This window comes from Coloeus monedula (assembly GCF_965178545.1).
Source record: "Coloeus monedula genome assembly, chromosome: 27".
In the NCBI taxonomy this organism is placed as follows: Eukaryota; Metazoa; Chordata; class Aves; order Passeriformes; family Corvidae; genus Coloeus; species Coloeus monedula.
Window position 1 is genome coordinate 3666879 of NC_138807.1, and position 15488 is coordinate 3682366.

General features: G+C 51.7%; 1 protein-coding gene across 1 annotated transcript in view; it reads right to left on the reverse strand.

Moving 5' to 3' along the window:
* Positions 1 to 15488, reverse strand: part of CELF5 (CUGBP Elav-like family member 5) — a gene marked incomplete at both ends in the record, with an annotated part of 34221 nt that overhangs the window by 5761 nt on the left and 12972 nt on the right. The window contains 4 exons of the mRNA XM_082298071.1: positions 1738 to 1884; positions 2852 to 2931; positions 3496 to 3624; positions 10161 to 10212. Of these exons, the coding sequence (XP_082154197.1) occupies positions 1738 to 1884; positions 2852 to 2931; positions 3496 to 3624; positions 10161 to 10212 (408 nt within the window). The remainder of the gene's footprint in view (positions 1 to 1737; positions 1885 to 2851; positions 2932 to 3495; positions 3625 to 10160; positions 10213 to 15488) is intronic.

The following is a 15488-nucleotide window of genomic DNA, read 5'->3' on the forward strand; positions in this document are numbered from 1 at the left end:
GGGAGACCAAAGATGAGGATGGCACAAGAGAGGAAAGCCAGGTGTGAGGTCAGTGCCTCAGGGAAAAAAAAAAGGAGAACCAAACCCAGTGGAAATTAAAAGGAAAGGAAGGAAAAAATCCTGAAAAAGTGAGACAGGCTGAGTCTCGAGTCACAGGGAAAGCAAAAATAAAGTCACAGAGCAGGAAGGCCAGTGAAGAATCAGAGACAGAGCAGCACAGTAACAGACAACTGAGGAGAAAGAAGATGCAGATAAGCAAGGAGGCACAGCTTAGACCTGACTGCCTTCTTGTCATCAGCAGGAGTTCCTGAAGATTAAAAGACTGAGTCTGGAAGATCTCGCTGCTCATCCTCCTTACACAGCCTGGAGCTCAAGCTGATAAAGCACCTCCTGCCATCATAACCTCACTGTGTGGTCCATTCCTGCCTTCTTCACCACCACACCATGCCCAAGTCAGGGCCATCTCTAGGACAGCAGGAGACACACCAGGATGATCATCTCATGGGTGACCCACAGAGATTAGCTACAGATAAGCTACAACCTCAGGTGCAGCTGGCTCCTGGACTGGACAGAAAAGAAGATTCCTGGTGAAAGATGGTGCCTGGTCAGAAAGGGTTCGTCGAATAATCTGTATTGGACCAATTCTATGTTTGGTTTGCAAAATTCCCCCAAGTTATGGAGCCTCATGTGTATTTCCTTTTTTCTCATCCACACACTTAAAAGGCATTTGGCAGTTTCTGGGGAATGTTTGAGAGGAAACAGCCAATAAATGAGAAAGAGTTCCTTCTCTGTCACACGAATGAAAGAAAGGAGCTGCTGAAGCCAGAGGAGAAAGAGGTGTCCACATATACGAGAAGAACAGGTTTATTTGCACTCCCCCCTGGAAAATTACTTTCAGTAACAGTATCTACTTTTGAGTTCTTTGTTGAGACAAGAACCTCTTGTGCCTTGAGCAATTTTTGAGCCTCCTTCCATGGGCTTTACACTTTATGCATGGAGACCTGAAAATGATAGTCACCAAGGAGGCTCAAACGATGCTCCACCACAGCTGATGTGGGACTTGTTGAGTTTGGGACCTACCTCGAACATCAATGGCAGTTACCACCATGGCTCCAAGGCAAGGAGGTTCTCTCACTAAAACCCAAAGCACAGCCAGGCTGCTGGAACACCTCTGGCTCTCTGCTACCCACTGCTCCCTGTCCAGCATCTTGCAAACCCCACAGTCCCACTGGCCAAGTGAGAAAACCTGGGAGCCAAGGACAGCTGGGGGGAAAATGATATTTCAGCAGAGAAATAAACTCATGAAGCTGGGTCCCAGAGCTCTCCTAGTGCTCCAGAACCAGAGAAGCACACATTTGTGCCACAGACCCAGAGGAAGGGTTCACAAGTTGGTATCACATATCTGGCAGACATCGCCCAGGAACCATGGCTCCGAGCTGTCCTCAAAACAAGACAGAAAGATACTGGGTCATGACTGACCTGTTCCCAACATCTCCACATCAGAGAAATCCCAGGCTCACTCTGAGGAGGCCCCAGCTCTCCCCTGCCCCCCCATCCCAGGAGAAAAGCGCACAAAACCTGTGCAAGACAAGGCAGCTGACTGGAGAAACGAGCCAGGAGCATTCTCAGGTGCTGGGAAGCTCTCCCACAGTTGCCAAGAGATCAGTTTGTGGTCTCCCAGGTGCTGCCCGGGGCCAGCAGGGCAGCGTTCCCCACCCACCCCCGCGGGATACTCACAGCCTGCGCATAGGCGCTGTATGGGCTGAACGGCAGGGAGAGAGATGGAGTGAAAATCCCCAGCTGCCCCACCATTTGCTGCATACGGCGGAGGGTCCTCTCCTTATCTGTGTCAGCAAACTTCACCACTAGACTGGAGGAGGCACCCTAGGCACAGAGAGAGGAGACAGAGAGGAGGCAGGAGAGAAGAGGCATGGGACAGCCAGAGAGTCAGCGGTCAGGCAAGGGAGGACGGGGCAGGACAGGTGGCAGAGAGGAGTGGGAAGAGGAGCAGAAGAGCAAATATTGGCATGGAAGTGCTGGGGAGCTGCCTGGAACCTGGGCTGTGCCCTTCCCCATCCGTCTGTCCATCCAACCCTTCCCTCTCATACCCTTCCCCTCACACCTGAGCCTCGCACAGCTGCCTGCATGGATGCACACATCCCTGGCTGCATTCACCAGGTGCTGGTGCAGCCAGGAACAGCCAGGGCATCAATGGTCACAAGCACCATCTTTCCACTATCATGAGCTTGGCTGGACAGGCAGCAGCTCCTGGCAGCTGGGAATACCCCTGCTGCAGCAGTGCACTGTCCTGTCCATGAGGTGCCCCAATTTCAGGTTGGAGATTGCCAGAGATGAGGCCACAGCTGCAGCTCCACTTGCACAGGAAGGCCTGGCTATGGCTACACAAGGCACAAAGGGTTCCCACCCACACCCAGCCCGCCCCAGAGGCCTCCTCTACTGCCTAAATAAGAAGCCAAGGAGTGTGCTCAGATGCTGAACCCATGTGGCTGAATTGTCAGCTTTCACCCTGCTCAGTTTTGAACTACTCCAGGTAGTTGTTTCCAAGACAAAATCAAGGCCTGATTTTTGGCTTTTATTTAGTTTTTATAGCTGTGAGTGCTGTCACTCCCAGTCTGGACGAACACAGCCACAAACAGCAGCCCAGGGGACAGGATGGTCACTACGAGTGGAGCACAGATGTGCACACACACACCCACACACCTCCCAACCACACCAGCTGGACACTGCAGTCGAACCTGTCATGGGTTTTTGGAGAGTGTGGGGAGGTCCCTGCAACAGGAAAATGGGACAAGGATTAGGAAGAGGGTAGGTCCCCTGGCCTTATACTCACGGGCATTGTCTGGCTGCCATGGAGTGCGTGGATTGCTGCCTGAGCCTCTGTGTGAGATGAGAACTTTACAAAAGCACAGCCTGGAAAGGGACAGAAAGAGCACAGGAGATTGCAGTGACAGGACTGCTGTGAAAGTGCCATCACGCAAGAGACAGTGTCTGTATCTCAGGTAAGGCAAAGGAAAGCCACCCCAAGGAAGCAGGGAACAAAAAGGATGACTCATCCCAAGTCCTCTATCCTGGAAAAAAGAGGAAGGGTCTCAAATTATTACTTCAATGATATACTCTACAGATGATGACACCATCTCCACCCTTGCCCCAATCACCTCTTCACCAAATTCTCTGTGGACTGCTCATTGTGGGTACAAATACTTCAACCTGCAGCCCCAGACTGACAGAACAGGCTCACGAGTGACCCTGATAGCTCAGCTAATCATCGTGCTCTGCTTCCCCTCCTGTTCCCTCAGTCTCTGCCCACCTTCCCCAATCCTTCCTGGCAGCAGATGACTCTTCCTGCTCCCTATTCCTGGCTGTTTATGGGTTCCCATAAATACAGGGAGGGGAACAAGAGCCCCAGTAGGAAGGTGAGGCTGGTGAGCACTCAAAGAGCAGGGACAAAGGGCAGGACACACAGAGGGTTCCCACCTTTGCTGTTCCCATCAGGTCCACGGAGCACCGTGCATTCATCAATGACCCCAAATGGTTCAAAGAGCCGGAGCACGTCATCCTCAGACTGCTGCTTATTTAACATGCCCACAAAGAGCTTCCTGTCCCCTAGGGGCAAACACAGAAACATCAACCTTCTATGAGGCTTGCAGTCCAGAGCAGGAGGAGAGGAACACTTAAGCACAAAACAGCCTAGTGTTAAAAACATGCCTGGCATGGAAATGATTTGCTGTTGGCTGAAATTCTTCCAGGGGTGAGAATGCAGGATCTGCCCAAGATCCTCATACCTTCAAGGGTTTCTGTGGCTTCCCCTGTCCTACCCTCCCCAATGGAAAACAAAGGAATTATAATTTCCTTTCATTCATTAGCCTTTTCTTTCGAATAATCCAAAAGAAATGATAGTAAGAAAAAAATGTCTGGGCAATTCCATTTCTGTTGATCAGCATGTGAAGTCCAACAGGTACCTTAGGAAACAGAGCAGACCAGCTCAGGCAGGGTGATATATTCCAGGACCTTTGACTTCTGCTTCCTTTTCCTTCTCTCGAAGACCCCCATCTCCTTAGCTGCCATGTAACCAAGCATCTTGATTTCCATTTGCCCCTCCCCTCTCCAGTCTAACCAGCTATCTCCTCAGGCCTGGGATAAACCCTGGCATCCTGGGTCCTGATCTGCCTCACTGTAGGATCACCCAAATACCAGACAGCTGGGTGAAGGCCAATCATCAGCTCCCCCCTCTCCAGTGGTATTGTGTACCCGTGTCACACTGGCAAGAAGCTGGAAGAGTGGCCAACACATCCAGGACTTTGAGCTCAGAGTCCTTCTGGGTTCCGACTCAGAAGAGAGAAGTGAGGATTATGGTTTTGTTGGGATGGGTAAGTGTGGAGGCAAGGAAGGTGCAGAGTGCCTTCTCCCACTCTCTCCCCCCATCAGCACCCACAGGAGCCCATCCCATGCCTGATGCTGGCCAGTCAAGCACAAACACAGCGGTGGTTGGGGCAGCATCCTCCCCAGACTGATGGGAACAGCAGTGAAACAGCACAACATGGAAATCCCAGCCTAAACACCAGCCCAGTCTCTGGTTTTGCCAGGAAACAGTTGTGCCAGCTCCAGAGCTCACCCTCCCCCACTGCCCCAGATCTGCGTGGGGAGACATGACCCACAGGAGGGAACGTGTCGGGATGTGGCTCCGGAGCAGCAGTGCCAGAGGATTCCTTATTGTTAGCGACAGGATCAGAGGGGCTGGCTCCAAACAAACCAATGCAATGTGACGCACGTCAGGGGCAATAGCAAAGGAGCTGCTCTCTGTTTGAGCGTGCAGTGACCTGAAAAACAACAGGTCTTGGAGCTACAGCAGCAGAGCAGCTCCGGGGGGGTGCTGTGTACGGATGGCAGGCAAGGATGGCACATGACACATTCACACTGTCACCAAGGCTCGCCCCAGCCCCATCCCTGCTCCCCTTGGCTCAAGAGATGGTTCCCCACCTTCCCCACTGCTCAGCCAGGTACACAAACGCTCAGCAGCACACACAGGCAGGACCTACACGTGCCATGTGTCCCTCACAGAAAAGCAGATGCACACACGCAGCACTAATGGATGAGCACAAAGGCCCACACACGCCCAGCAACACACTTGTACATCCCCAGCCCCCGGGGATGCCTTCCAGAATGAAATTCCTTAGTGAGCAAGAGGAATGCGCAGACAGACGCACTCAGCCAGCATGCAGACACCACAGGGAGTCACCTCACCCTGCCCTAGGGCCCCAGCACAGGCTCAGCCAGGCACAGCTCTCCTGTAGCCCCAGGCAGACATGTGCCACTTGTGCCCACCACACACATCAAGTGTTAGAAGTGCTACAGCCCAGGCTCTTAACTCAGTCCCAAACAGATACTCCTGATTTATATAACTAGAAGTGGCTGAAATATATGGCTTTGTGTATTTTTTTAAAGGCCAAATTCCCCAGCTTCCCTGTTTTCATGATTCCCTGGGTAACTAAGCCCATGAGAATTTCATCCCCTTCTGTTTTCCTTGTGATTCTTTCTACATTTCTCCCTGCCCCTGCATGGCAATGGCTGCCTTTGGAGACATTATTTCAGCTGATTGAGTCCATTCAAATCGGTGATGCCCAATAATCCCCAGCCAAGGCACAGGAGTTGATAAAGCAGGTGCTGTACAGCTGCCTGCTGAGCAGGGAGACAGCACCTGCCCCCACAAGGGCCAGCTCTGAAGTGCTGGTGGTCAAACCAACCAAAAAACAGCACATAGAGAAGGTGAAAAATCTGACTGGAAGAGGGGGGGTGAAAGAAAAGGGACTGGACAGGAACAGATTTACTGGGCAGTGAAGAGGAACATGAAAACTAAAGGAGCAGCAGCTCTGTGCTCTGACTGACACCACCTGGTGCCAGATGTGAGCCCAGTTTGGCCATGGCAGGGGACACTGGAGCTCCGTAGGGTTCCTCCTTCCTCTACCCTGAATCTCCATTGCAGCTGCGACCAGGCCTTATTTCAGACAGGTGCACCATGCTGCAGCCTTTGGGGGGCAAACACAAGGAGCTCCTTAAAAAAATCACCAACAAAGGGGAGAAATACACTGGGAAACACTTGCACTGACTCTAGTGCTGTGAAATAATCCTCTGTTGTTTGAACTGGCAAGCAAATAACCGTGGGCTGAGATTTGACAGCCAGAAATGCATCTGATGGTCTTGCCTTTCTCTTCAGGGACCCCTGGCTGGCTGGGCAGAGGGTGTTGAGACATCTGGGAAAGTCAGTTATCCTACAGCTTGCAATCAAATCAACATCAAATTACAAGTTACTCATTATTTTCTTCTTCAGAGAGCCCTCACATTTCCTGGGTAATTCCTGTGGTTTCTTCCTCACACCATTTCTGTTGAATCAAAAGCATTTTTCTTTACCCTGCCTTTTGGGAAAAGTCCATTGAAACAGTGAACACTCCATCCTTGCAGTTTTACAGATCTTCTGTTGTCTGACAGGGCTCACTAACACAACCTTTTGGAAGTCCTGCCTTCATGTGGGAATTTCAGCTTTCCTTTCTGGAATTCGGAAGAAAAAATAAAAGCCAGTCTTCCTGGCTGTGCAGCACAGGTTAAAACTGTGACACCTTAGGGACTCAAGCTATAAAGGCAAATATAAATACACACACCTACGGGTTTGGAATCTTTTCTGAATGCCCAGAACAGCAATAGTAAAAGGGAATGGAATCACTGACAACGTAAGATTTTTTCACAGTGAATCCTGCTACATACAGCCCAGTTCTGAAGACTGCACAAAGGAAAAGGATCCAGCCTGTTCCCTTTGGATGCCTCTGTGGCAGCTGAGGACCTCTGAAAGGGCTCTTCTGCTGCTGACCTCTCCCTCTCTGTATCTTGGAGCCCAACCCATGATCCGGGATCCTCTCGATTCCGTCAGCTCCCAAACAGGGCTGTTCTCCCACAATATCCAGGCTGACTCATCCCTCCCCAGCTGGGCTGGAACGCTGCAAACCCTTTCACCTAATCTGCTATCAAACCCTTTCACCTGATCTGTGATCCTAAAGCCATCGATCCCAAACCCTCTGGCATTCTCAGGGCTGATACTAAACCTGCTGGCATTCTCAGGTCATCAGCTCCATCATTCTTCAGCTCCCCAGCAGGGATTCCTGCAGCACTGGAAGATCTCTCCCCTCCTCGGCACAGCACACCCTCCCCTCCTGCTGTTTTCCCCTTCACTTTCTCTACAGCTCCTGCTTTTCACCCTCTGATTGGCAATTTCCCGTGCTGTCCAGCAAGCAGGGAAATTCACTCTGATCTCTGACTGTCGAGTTCCCATGGAAACATGCTCTGGGCACCATCAGCCATGCAGGCAGCAGGAGTGGGGGCCAGCACAGAGCACGTTGTTGATGAAGGTACCACGGGAACAAGCCAGGGGTTGAGGACAAATGCTATGGCCAAGAGAGAGCACACAAGCACTGAACACAGCTCCTACAAAGCCAGTGAATTCAGGTCATCTGGCCAACAGCAGGCAGCAGCCAGGATCAGGGAGAGAGGGAAGCCTGCTCCTGGCTGTGGATGGGATGCAGCAAATCTCCTTGGGAAGCTTCCTCGTTCCTGGGCAGTGCTAAACAGTTTGGGTTACCTGTCATGGCCCATCACTGCAGCCCAGTGCTCCAGACAAGCACATCAACTCCTCTGCCCCCTCTGCTCCACCTCCTCCTGGCACTCCCAGGCTCCCAGCAGAGAGCAGGGAAAAGCTGACAATGCATGCCCCAGAACCACAAGTCCCACCCTGAACTAATGCAGGCAGCAACTTTTTCGTGGTGAATTTGTTCTGCAGGGTGCAGGAACACTGAGCATCCAGATATCCCCACACAGCCCCTGCAGGGATTGGCCAAAACTGCCCCTTTGGCAGAAAAATTAGCATCTCTCAGACCAAGAGACAAATTCTGGTGCTCTAACTTCACGTACTTAATTCAGGGTGCTCCACTTGGGAAATGTCAGTCCCTGGTGAGTATAAAAGAGGTTCCCTTCAAGGATAATGCAGAACAGTGCCTCACTGATGCATGCAGCTATTCCCTTGATAAATTCCTTATCCATACAGTTCTGCCCTGCCCCAAATCCTTCTTTTACCTCCTGCTAGGGGGGGCTATTGCTATACGGATATTGCTCTTCCCATATCTGCAAAGTTGTTCAGCCACTTCTCTGACAAGTGGAGCATCATGGCAGAAACGTTTCAGAAGAGCAACCTGACTCAGACAAACACAGGGTGCTGTCTTGATGCTGCTCCTGCCTCAGGAAAAAATCCAATGTTTGTCATGGTGGGAGCCACTTGTTTTTGAGCTCTGCAATGAGCGTGAAGGGAGGTGCACAGGCTGCAGGAGACAGGTGTTCAGACTCCAAAGATTACTGCTCTTATCCATGGGAAGCAGAGTTGATGTTCTGACATTTGCAACCATTAGGGAATGTGGCACTTTTCATAAGCTTAGAGATTTCAGAGTCCAGTGCCTTGGCCAAAAGCTTGTTTTTAAATCAGCACCCTGGTTTTTAACAGGTCAAAACCTGGTTTTGACCTGTTTCAGCTCAATTTTACAGAGGCATCAGAGATGTCACATCCCAACACCTAATACCAGGTGGGTGTGTATAGAATAGTTCCCAGTAGTGCCCCACCAACAAAAGAGAGATGCAGAGATGGCCTCAACCCTGGTTAGACACCAGAGACTTCAGAGCTGCACTCATCAGACACACAAACCTTTTTTTTTTTTATCAGTGTGGTAGGGGAAGGATTGACCACCTTAAGGTTGAATCCAGAGACAATATGAGGTACCAGTGAGAAGCCAGCCCCCTCTACACCCCCTGCAGGCACATCTAAAGGACCTTTCATCCATTCATAACATCATTTTCAACAGTGAAACACCCTGAAGACTCTGGTCTCTTTTTATTGTGTATAGCTTAAATAAGGACCTTAAACTCTACCCTAAACCAAGGGACTGAAGTAAAATGCCCAGAGTTCAGTAAAAGTCACTTAACAACCAAAAGTTACACATTCTGACTTAAACACTTTTTTTTTAAAGGAGGATCACACAACCATAAATACACTCATATAAAATATTATAAAATACATCTCATGTTCTTGATAGTGCAATAACTCTCAGTCACTACAAACTGTTTGGAAATTTAAAACAAAAGCCTTCCAAATCTAAATAAAGCATGCAGGACATGCTGTCCCACAGCACAAACAAGAGCACACGAGCCCTCCCCTGGCCTCTACTAAACTGCTTGCAGGGGCAGCACCAACAGCACAGGGCCTGGAGAGGCAGATGTAGGAATGAAGAGAAAAGGAAAAGAAATAGATCAGTAAGGCAAGGAGAAGAAGCAAAATGAGTAAATGGATTTGGAAAGGGCTGAAGTTGCAAACCTTCTCCACCTGGAGGAGGCATTTGAGCTGCTGAGAGCTCCCCATTAAATTACCAGATTCTCTTGTTCCCAACCTTCCAGCTCTGAACTTCTCAGTATATGCTGCTCTGACCAAGCTGGTCCCCTGCAGGCTGACAGCACCTCCATCTCAGGATCCTTTCCCTTCAGACATTATTTCCCCATCATGTGATCTTTTCTGCAATAGCATTTTGGCCTTGACAATGTGCTGGGGGCTGCTGCAGGACTGAGAGTGGCGGGGCTGAGACAGCTCAGCAGTGATGGGGGAGGCAGTGGAGGGAGCTGCAGACAGGAGAATCAGCTGCAGAGCAATGAGCTGAACACGTTAAAAAGCCAGTACTGCTGCAGGGATCTGGCTCTTATTGGGCTGATCAGGTGCAGGAATGAAGGAACCTCTTCCTAAAGGCTTCAGGAGCCCCAGTGCCGTACAGGTCTGCTTCAGTAATGTCCTGGGACAGGTACTGCCAGGCTGATGGCACCCTCAAATAGCTGGGAAAGAGGATGGAGAGGGCAGCCACATCATCACCCTTAGGACCTGGTGTGCTGTCAGCTGCCTGCTGTGTCCAGCTATGACCCTACACTGCCCTCCTGCCCCCCAGATCTCTGCCACACACAGACTCCTCCTCATACAGAGGAAGGCAGGGCCAGGACCCTGTGTCTCATTTCCTGGTCCCCCTCACAAGTACAGGGCCACCAAAGGAGAAACAAGGAGAGATGACAACTACCTCCACGGCTCTCGCTGTCCGCAGGCTTCACCTGGATCGGGCGCGCCATCTGCAAGGGAAGAGAAATGCAGAGGTTATTGCTTGGCCCACTGCCCAGCACACGCTGCTAAAGGCACTGTCAACAGGGCACCAGGAGAGTGGCAGAAGGGAAACCAAGACATTGTGATGGCAACCAGTACCCTTTGAAGAAGGGACCATTCTTTCCAAAAGAAGCCTGGCGCTTTTCCCTGCTCAGCTGCTCACCCCAGAGAACAGTTCTCCTGGAAATGCCCACCATGCATAAACCTCTGCCTCCTCGGGTGCTGCAAGTGGCACAGAAAGGACTCTGAGGAAGCAGCTCATCACCATGTGACTGGAGCCTGAACAGTGGTCAGGGTGGCCTGAGGTGAGACTGTGCCTGGAAGCTCTTCCTGTGTCTGCCCTGACTCAGTGCAGGCATGGCCACGTCACCTAATTGAGCCACTTACTGTCCTTGCAGCAGGGAAGAGACACTGCCTCTGAACTTGGCTAGAAGCTGCACAGCAAGCAGGCATGTCGTGTTTCCCCTTCCCCAGCCCTCATGCAGACAGCTCTGTGCACTAGAGTAGCTCTTGAGAAGGGCAGTGCTGCTCTCCAGCAACATCTCTCATCTCTGGCCCTCAGGGGCAGTGCTGAGGTTGAAAGTGGCAAAACTCCTCTCGCTCGGGCGTGGAGAAGAGCTTTTTCCTTCTCTTGCAGCCATTAGTGTCATCAGCAATAATCCAACCACAAATAAGCCTGAAGGGTAGCTTAGCTCACATGGTATGGGGATTCTCCAGGTAAGACAGAAGTAGCTGCATTAAGGAACCCACAGCTTTAACTGTCTGATTTGAAAAGCAGGGCAAAACTCATCTGCTGGCAGGTCTGTGTGTCCTGTGCTGCCCAGAGAGGCTGTAGCCTCCTTTCCCAGCTAGCAGGATCCAACTGCACCAGAATAACCTCCGAGGAATGGTGCACAGGACAGATTTCCACATTCACAGCACATCTCACTCCATGTCTCTCAGCATCATTCACAGAGGCTGACAGTGACCTGAATCAGTGACATTCATAATAAAAAACAATCAGAATATCGCAGGGAAGGCCTGCACACAAGCTGCAGGTCCAGGCATAGTCTGCCCCTTCTCTCAGGAAACCCCTGAGGAAAACCAGCAACAAAACAGAAAACTAAATCAAGCCATAAAAGTCACCAACTGAAATGTGTTTAGAAGCCAGCAAGCAATATGTGGAGGGCTGTCAGTCTCCAAGTGGTGGCTGAGCCAGACTAGCCAGAAACCAGAGGCAGAGCCCACATTCCCAACAGCTGGAGGAAATCCGTGAGGTAGCTTTGCAGTTCGCAGGACAGAGATGCCAACCAGGAGGTGACAGGCTGGCATGGCATGGCACACAGCCTGGCAGCTGGGGGCTGTGAGCTGGCTTCCCCTGACTGATGGACCTCAGGCAGGACGAGCAGAGGCTGGGAGCAGGCCCACGCAATTCCTGCCTCAAGGACTGATCATGGGGCTGCTGATAACGGCCCCAGAGACGGGCTGGCAGCTCCCCAAAGGAGGGCTAAGCTGCTGCTGTGCTGCACCTTGACAGACAACAACCTCCATCCCCCAAGACCTGCTGAATCATTTAGGGAAGGAGAGGCTGCAGGTCCTTTTCCCACTCTTGATCAGCCGCATGGATGTGCAGAGCTCCTGACATCCTGCTGTTGCTGCCATGTGGCCCCAGCACTGGAGCTCGCCAGCCTCTGGGCTGCTGCTCCCCCAGAGAGCTGCCAAGGGCCTGGCACCTCTTTCCTGAGCTGAGTGGGATGTGGGGCAGGGGTTCAGGAGTCTGCGGTCAGAGATTGTTCCACAAAGTCTCCAGTTTCCTTGCTGAGAGGCTTCTGTCACTGCTCACAGTCCCTGGCAGCCTGCCTGTGTGAGCTGAGGCTGGCAGAGCTGTGGGAGCAGGCTGAGTGGGAGAGGGCAGGCAGCCCAGATGTGTGCTCAGAAGAGAGGGCTCCGTGCAGAGCCAGGAGAGGCAGCTGGCCACGTCACATCCCACTGCTCCCCCAGCACCGAGGAATAGTTTTGTTTCTAGCCAGGATGCAAAACCAGGGCTGAACTAACTGAACTGATGGGGAGGGAGACGGAGGGACAGACTCAGATCTCAGCTTCTATGAGGAAGCCAAAGCCCCAAAGCCATTTAGGTGTAGGAGGGGCGGAAGGGATGCTGTGGAAATGCAGTGCACACACAGCCAGCACCACCCTCCCAGGGATGCAGGGGCTGAGGGCGAGGAGTCGGAAAGGATGGGGGGAGAGGAGGGGGAGGTTAAGTACCTGAGGCCATCTCCCTGTCCCCTCCCCCAACAGGGCTGTCACTCCAGCTCCCAGCACCTAGGATAAAGGAGGTGTTGTCATGGAAACGGTTATTCACCACATGGAACCTGACATTTGCAGTTGCCATGGAAACCAGCTCTTGGGGGCATTCCCTCTGCTTTGCACAAAAGAGACATTTTGATATGATCTCTGGGGAAGGGGCCCCCTCTACCCATCTGTCCATCTCTATCCTTTTGCCCATCCCAGGGACCTGACCCCAGGGGTGGTGACCCCACGGAACCTGCCACCGTGGGCGAGTGCATCCCACAGGGCCACTGACCAAGTGAAGTGATGTGCCCACAACTGGGCCACAGCACAACGCCCTGGCAGGAGAGGTGGCAGTGCCAGTACAGTGATGTGGGTCAGTACCGGTGCAAATCTGGATGCAGCTCCTGGCTGGGGCTACAAGAGAGAGCAAGGCTGCCCTGCACCTCTCAGCTGCGACCACAGCTCCTCTCTTCCCACCTGAAACAGCACCTGGGGTGGGCACAGGAAGACTTTCCCTCTGCCCATATCAGACCAAGCCCTCAGTAAAAGGCTGCCCATTTCCAGAGGCCTTGCCAGCTCCAGTGACTTTGAGAGACACCCACCAATCTGAGGTCAGGTCCCTGGGCTGGTCGTCATCTGCTCTGGAAGATATAGGTAAAGAGAAGAAAACAAGATACAATTTGTCCAGATGCTGAGGCTTGGAGAAGAGCAGCAGGATTGTCTGCCTGCTTCTTCCTGAATTGGGAGGTCTCCCAGCTGAGGCAGAGGCAGCCATGGCCCTCCTTGCATAGAAGCAGACACCCAGAGGCTTCCATGAAGAAGGACAGCGCCACTTTAATCCTTCCAAGTCTCATGTTGCCACCAAAGATGAACAAATTATCAAAGGCCTCTTGTGCAGAGGGAGTCCACAACAGCTTTAACTCAACTCCATGTGTCTCAAGGCCTTGAGAACTGCCCCTGGGGTGTCCTAAACTTTGTATACAGGTCTCAGACAAAGAGCTCTGTCCCCTACAGGAACACACAGTAAGAATGGTCAAGCTTTAACTCTCCCATTTGAGGGAGAAAAAGAGGAACAGGACAGCAGGGAGGACCTGCTTCTGGCTTACACAGCAAACTCTGGAAGTTCAAATTCTCCTGGCCTCCAGTCATCACCTGAGGCTGCGCAGTAATCAGAGAGCACATAGGGATAAGAAAACTCTATTTGTATATACTCAGCTGGGCCCAGAATCCAGCAGGTAGGATGTGCCTGCCTTAAATTTCCAGAGTGAAGAAAATGCACATGCACAGACATGGTTGCCTTTTACCACACAGGAGCACATAGGTGAGCACATGTGTAGGATGGAGAACTCGAGCAAATGATTCATGAGCCTGTACCTGCCTCACAAGCTGAGCTTCATCTTCCCTGTTAAATTATTCAGCTGAGCATTATTAGCCTTCATTTCTTAAGAATATCACATTAACATTTAGCACAGGCTGTCAGGACACCGTGGGCAAAATGTCCTCTGCCCCAGTCCCTCACCCTCACACTTCAGGGTCCCTCTTACCTGCTGCTGCTGACACTCTAAGGGCTGTCAGCTCCATGACCCACTGCACTCAAGAAATCCTCTGGAGCAGCAGTGGGCACCAGATGGGCAGCAAAGCTCCTACTGCCCTGCTCCAGCTTCTCTCTCACATTTCCCTCCTGGCTGGATACACAGCTTCCCAAACACAGCTGTCCCTACCCTGCTCAGAGCTCTCACAGACAGCGTCTCCCTGCCTGCATCACTCTCCCTCTCACAAGCCTGCAGCCTTTGTTGGCTTTCTGGGGGGTTACTGGTGGGGGGGGGGCAGCCAGATGGGGACAAGGCCATCCTGACCTCGGGAGCGTTACACAAAGCACAGCAGCCACATGTCCCGTGTAGCCCCCTGGGAGCTGTGAGGAGATACCCACAGGGAGAATCACTGCAGCCCAGAGGAGCCCAGGGATTTCCAGGGAAGAGGCAAGGCTGAGAGGCCTTGCTGACAAGTGTCTGGATTACATCCCACCCCATCCCCAGGATCTGGGCAGCACAGAGAAGCAGGGAACCCTGCTCTGTTTGGGCTTCCCCCCTGCTTTTGAGGAAATGCTCCCCACCTTTGCAGCACTCTTGGGATTAATGATCTAAGGAAAATTCCTGGCACTCCTAAAATCAGAGGAAGCTTTGCTATTGGTTTCACCAAGGCCAAAATGCACCACTTCTCTCATCACACCCCAAAAAAAGCATTCTGGAAGTGAATTGGCTCCCCATGTTTAATCGGTTTAGTCAGTCAGCTCAGCAGCCTGGTAGCCCTGTTCTTCAAGGAGAAGAAGTGACTCCCACATCCCGCTTATTCAGCTTTCAAACTGCAAAAGCTGGATAGAAGGAAAAAGCCCCCTGGGACAGGAGGGCAAGCCTCTCTATTAATTACGAGTAAGTGATGTAAAATAGCCCCTTAGGTGCAATGCAGGGGAACCTCACAGTGTTAAGAGGGTCAGAAGCACAGTGTACGAAACACACAATGCAGGCTGGCTCCTCTGGGCTGTCAGGAACCAAAAGGCATCCAAGGCCATTGGCAGAATTAGGTCCTGGGCTTTTCAGCTTTACAAATTGTGGGCTTGTCCTCCTCTGGCCAGTTAAAAATGCCCTGCCTGAATGATCATAATCACTTCTACCTGGGCAGAGCACATAAATCTAAATGCTAATTTGTTCATTTGGATTCAGTTTCTGATCAGGAATGCAAGCAGGGATGGATTGGTGCCAGTCTCAGTGCTCGAGCATCCTACTTGCATCTTCCCTCTGACATCTCAGTGTGCCTTAGTCCTGTCCAGGAGAACCATCCTTCCCCGAGAAAGGGAAGGTGTCTCACACAGAAACACGAGCAACATTAGTACCAAGTTCTGGCACAGCTCTAAAGGCTGCTTATGAATTCACCTCATTCAATCCCACTGTGGAGGAGACAACGATAATTATGAGCA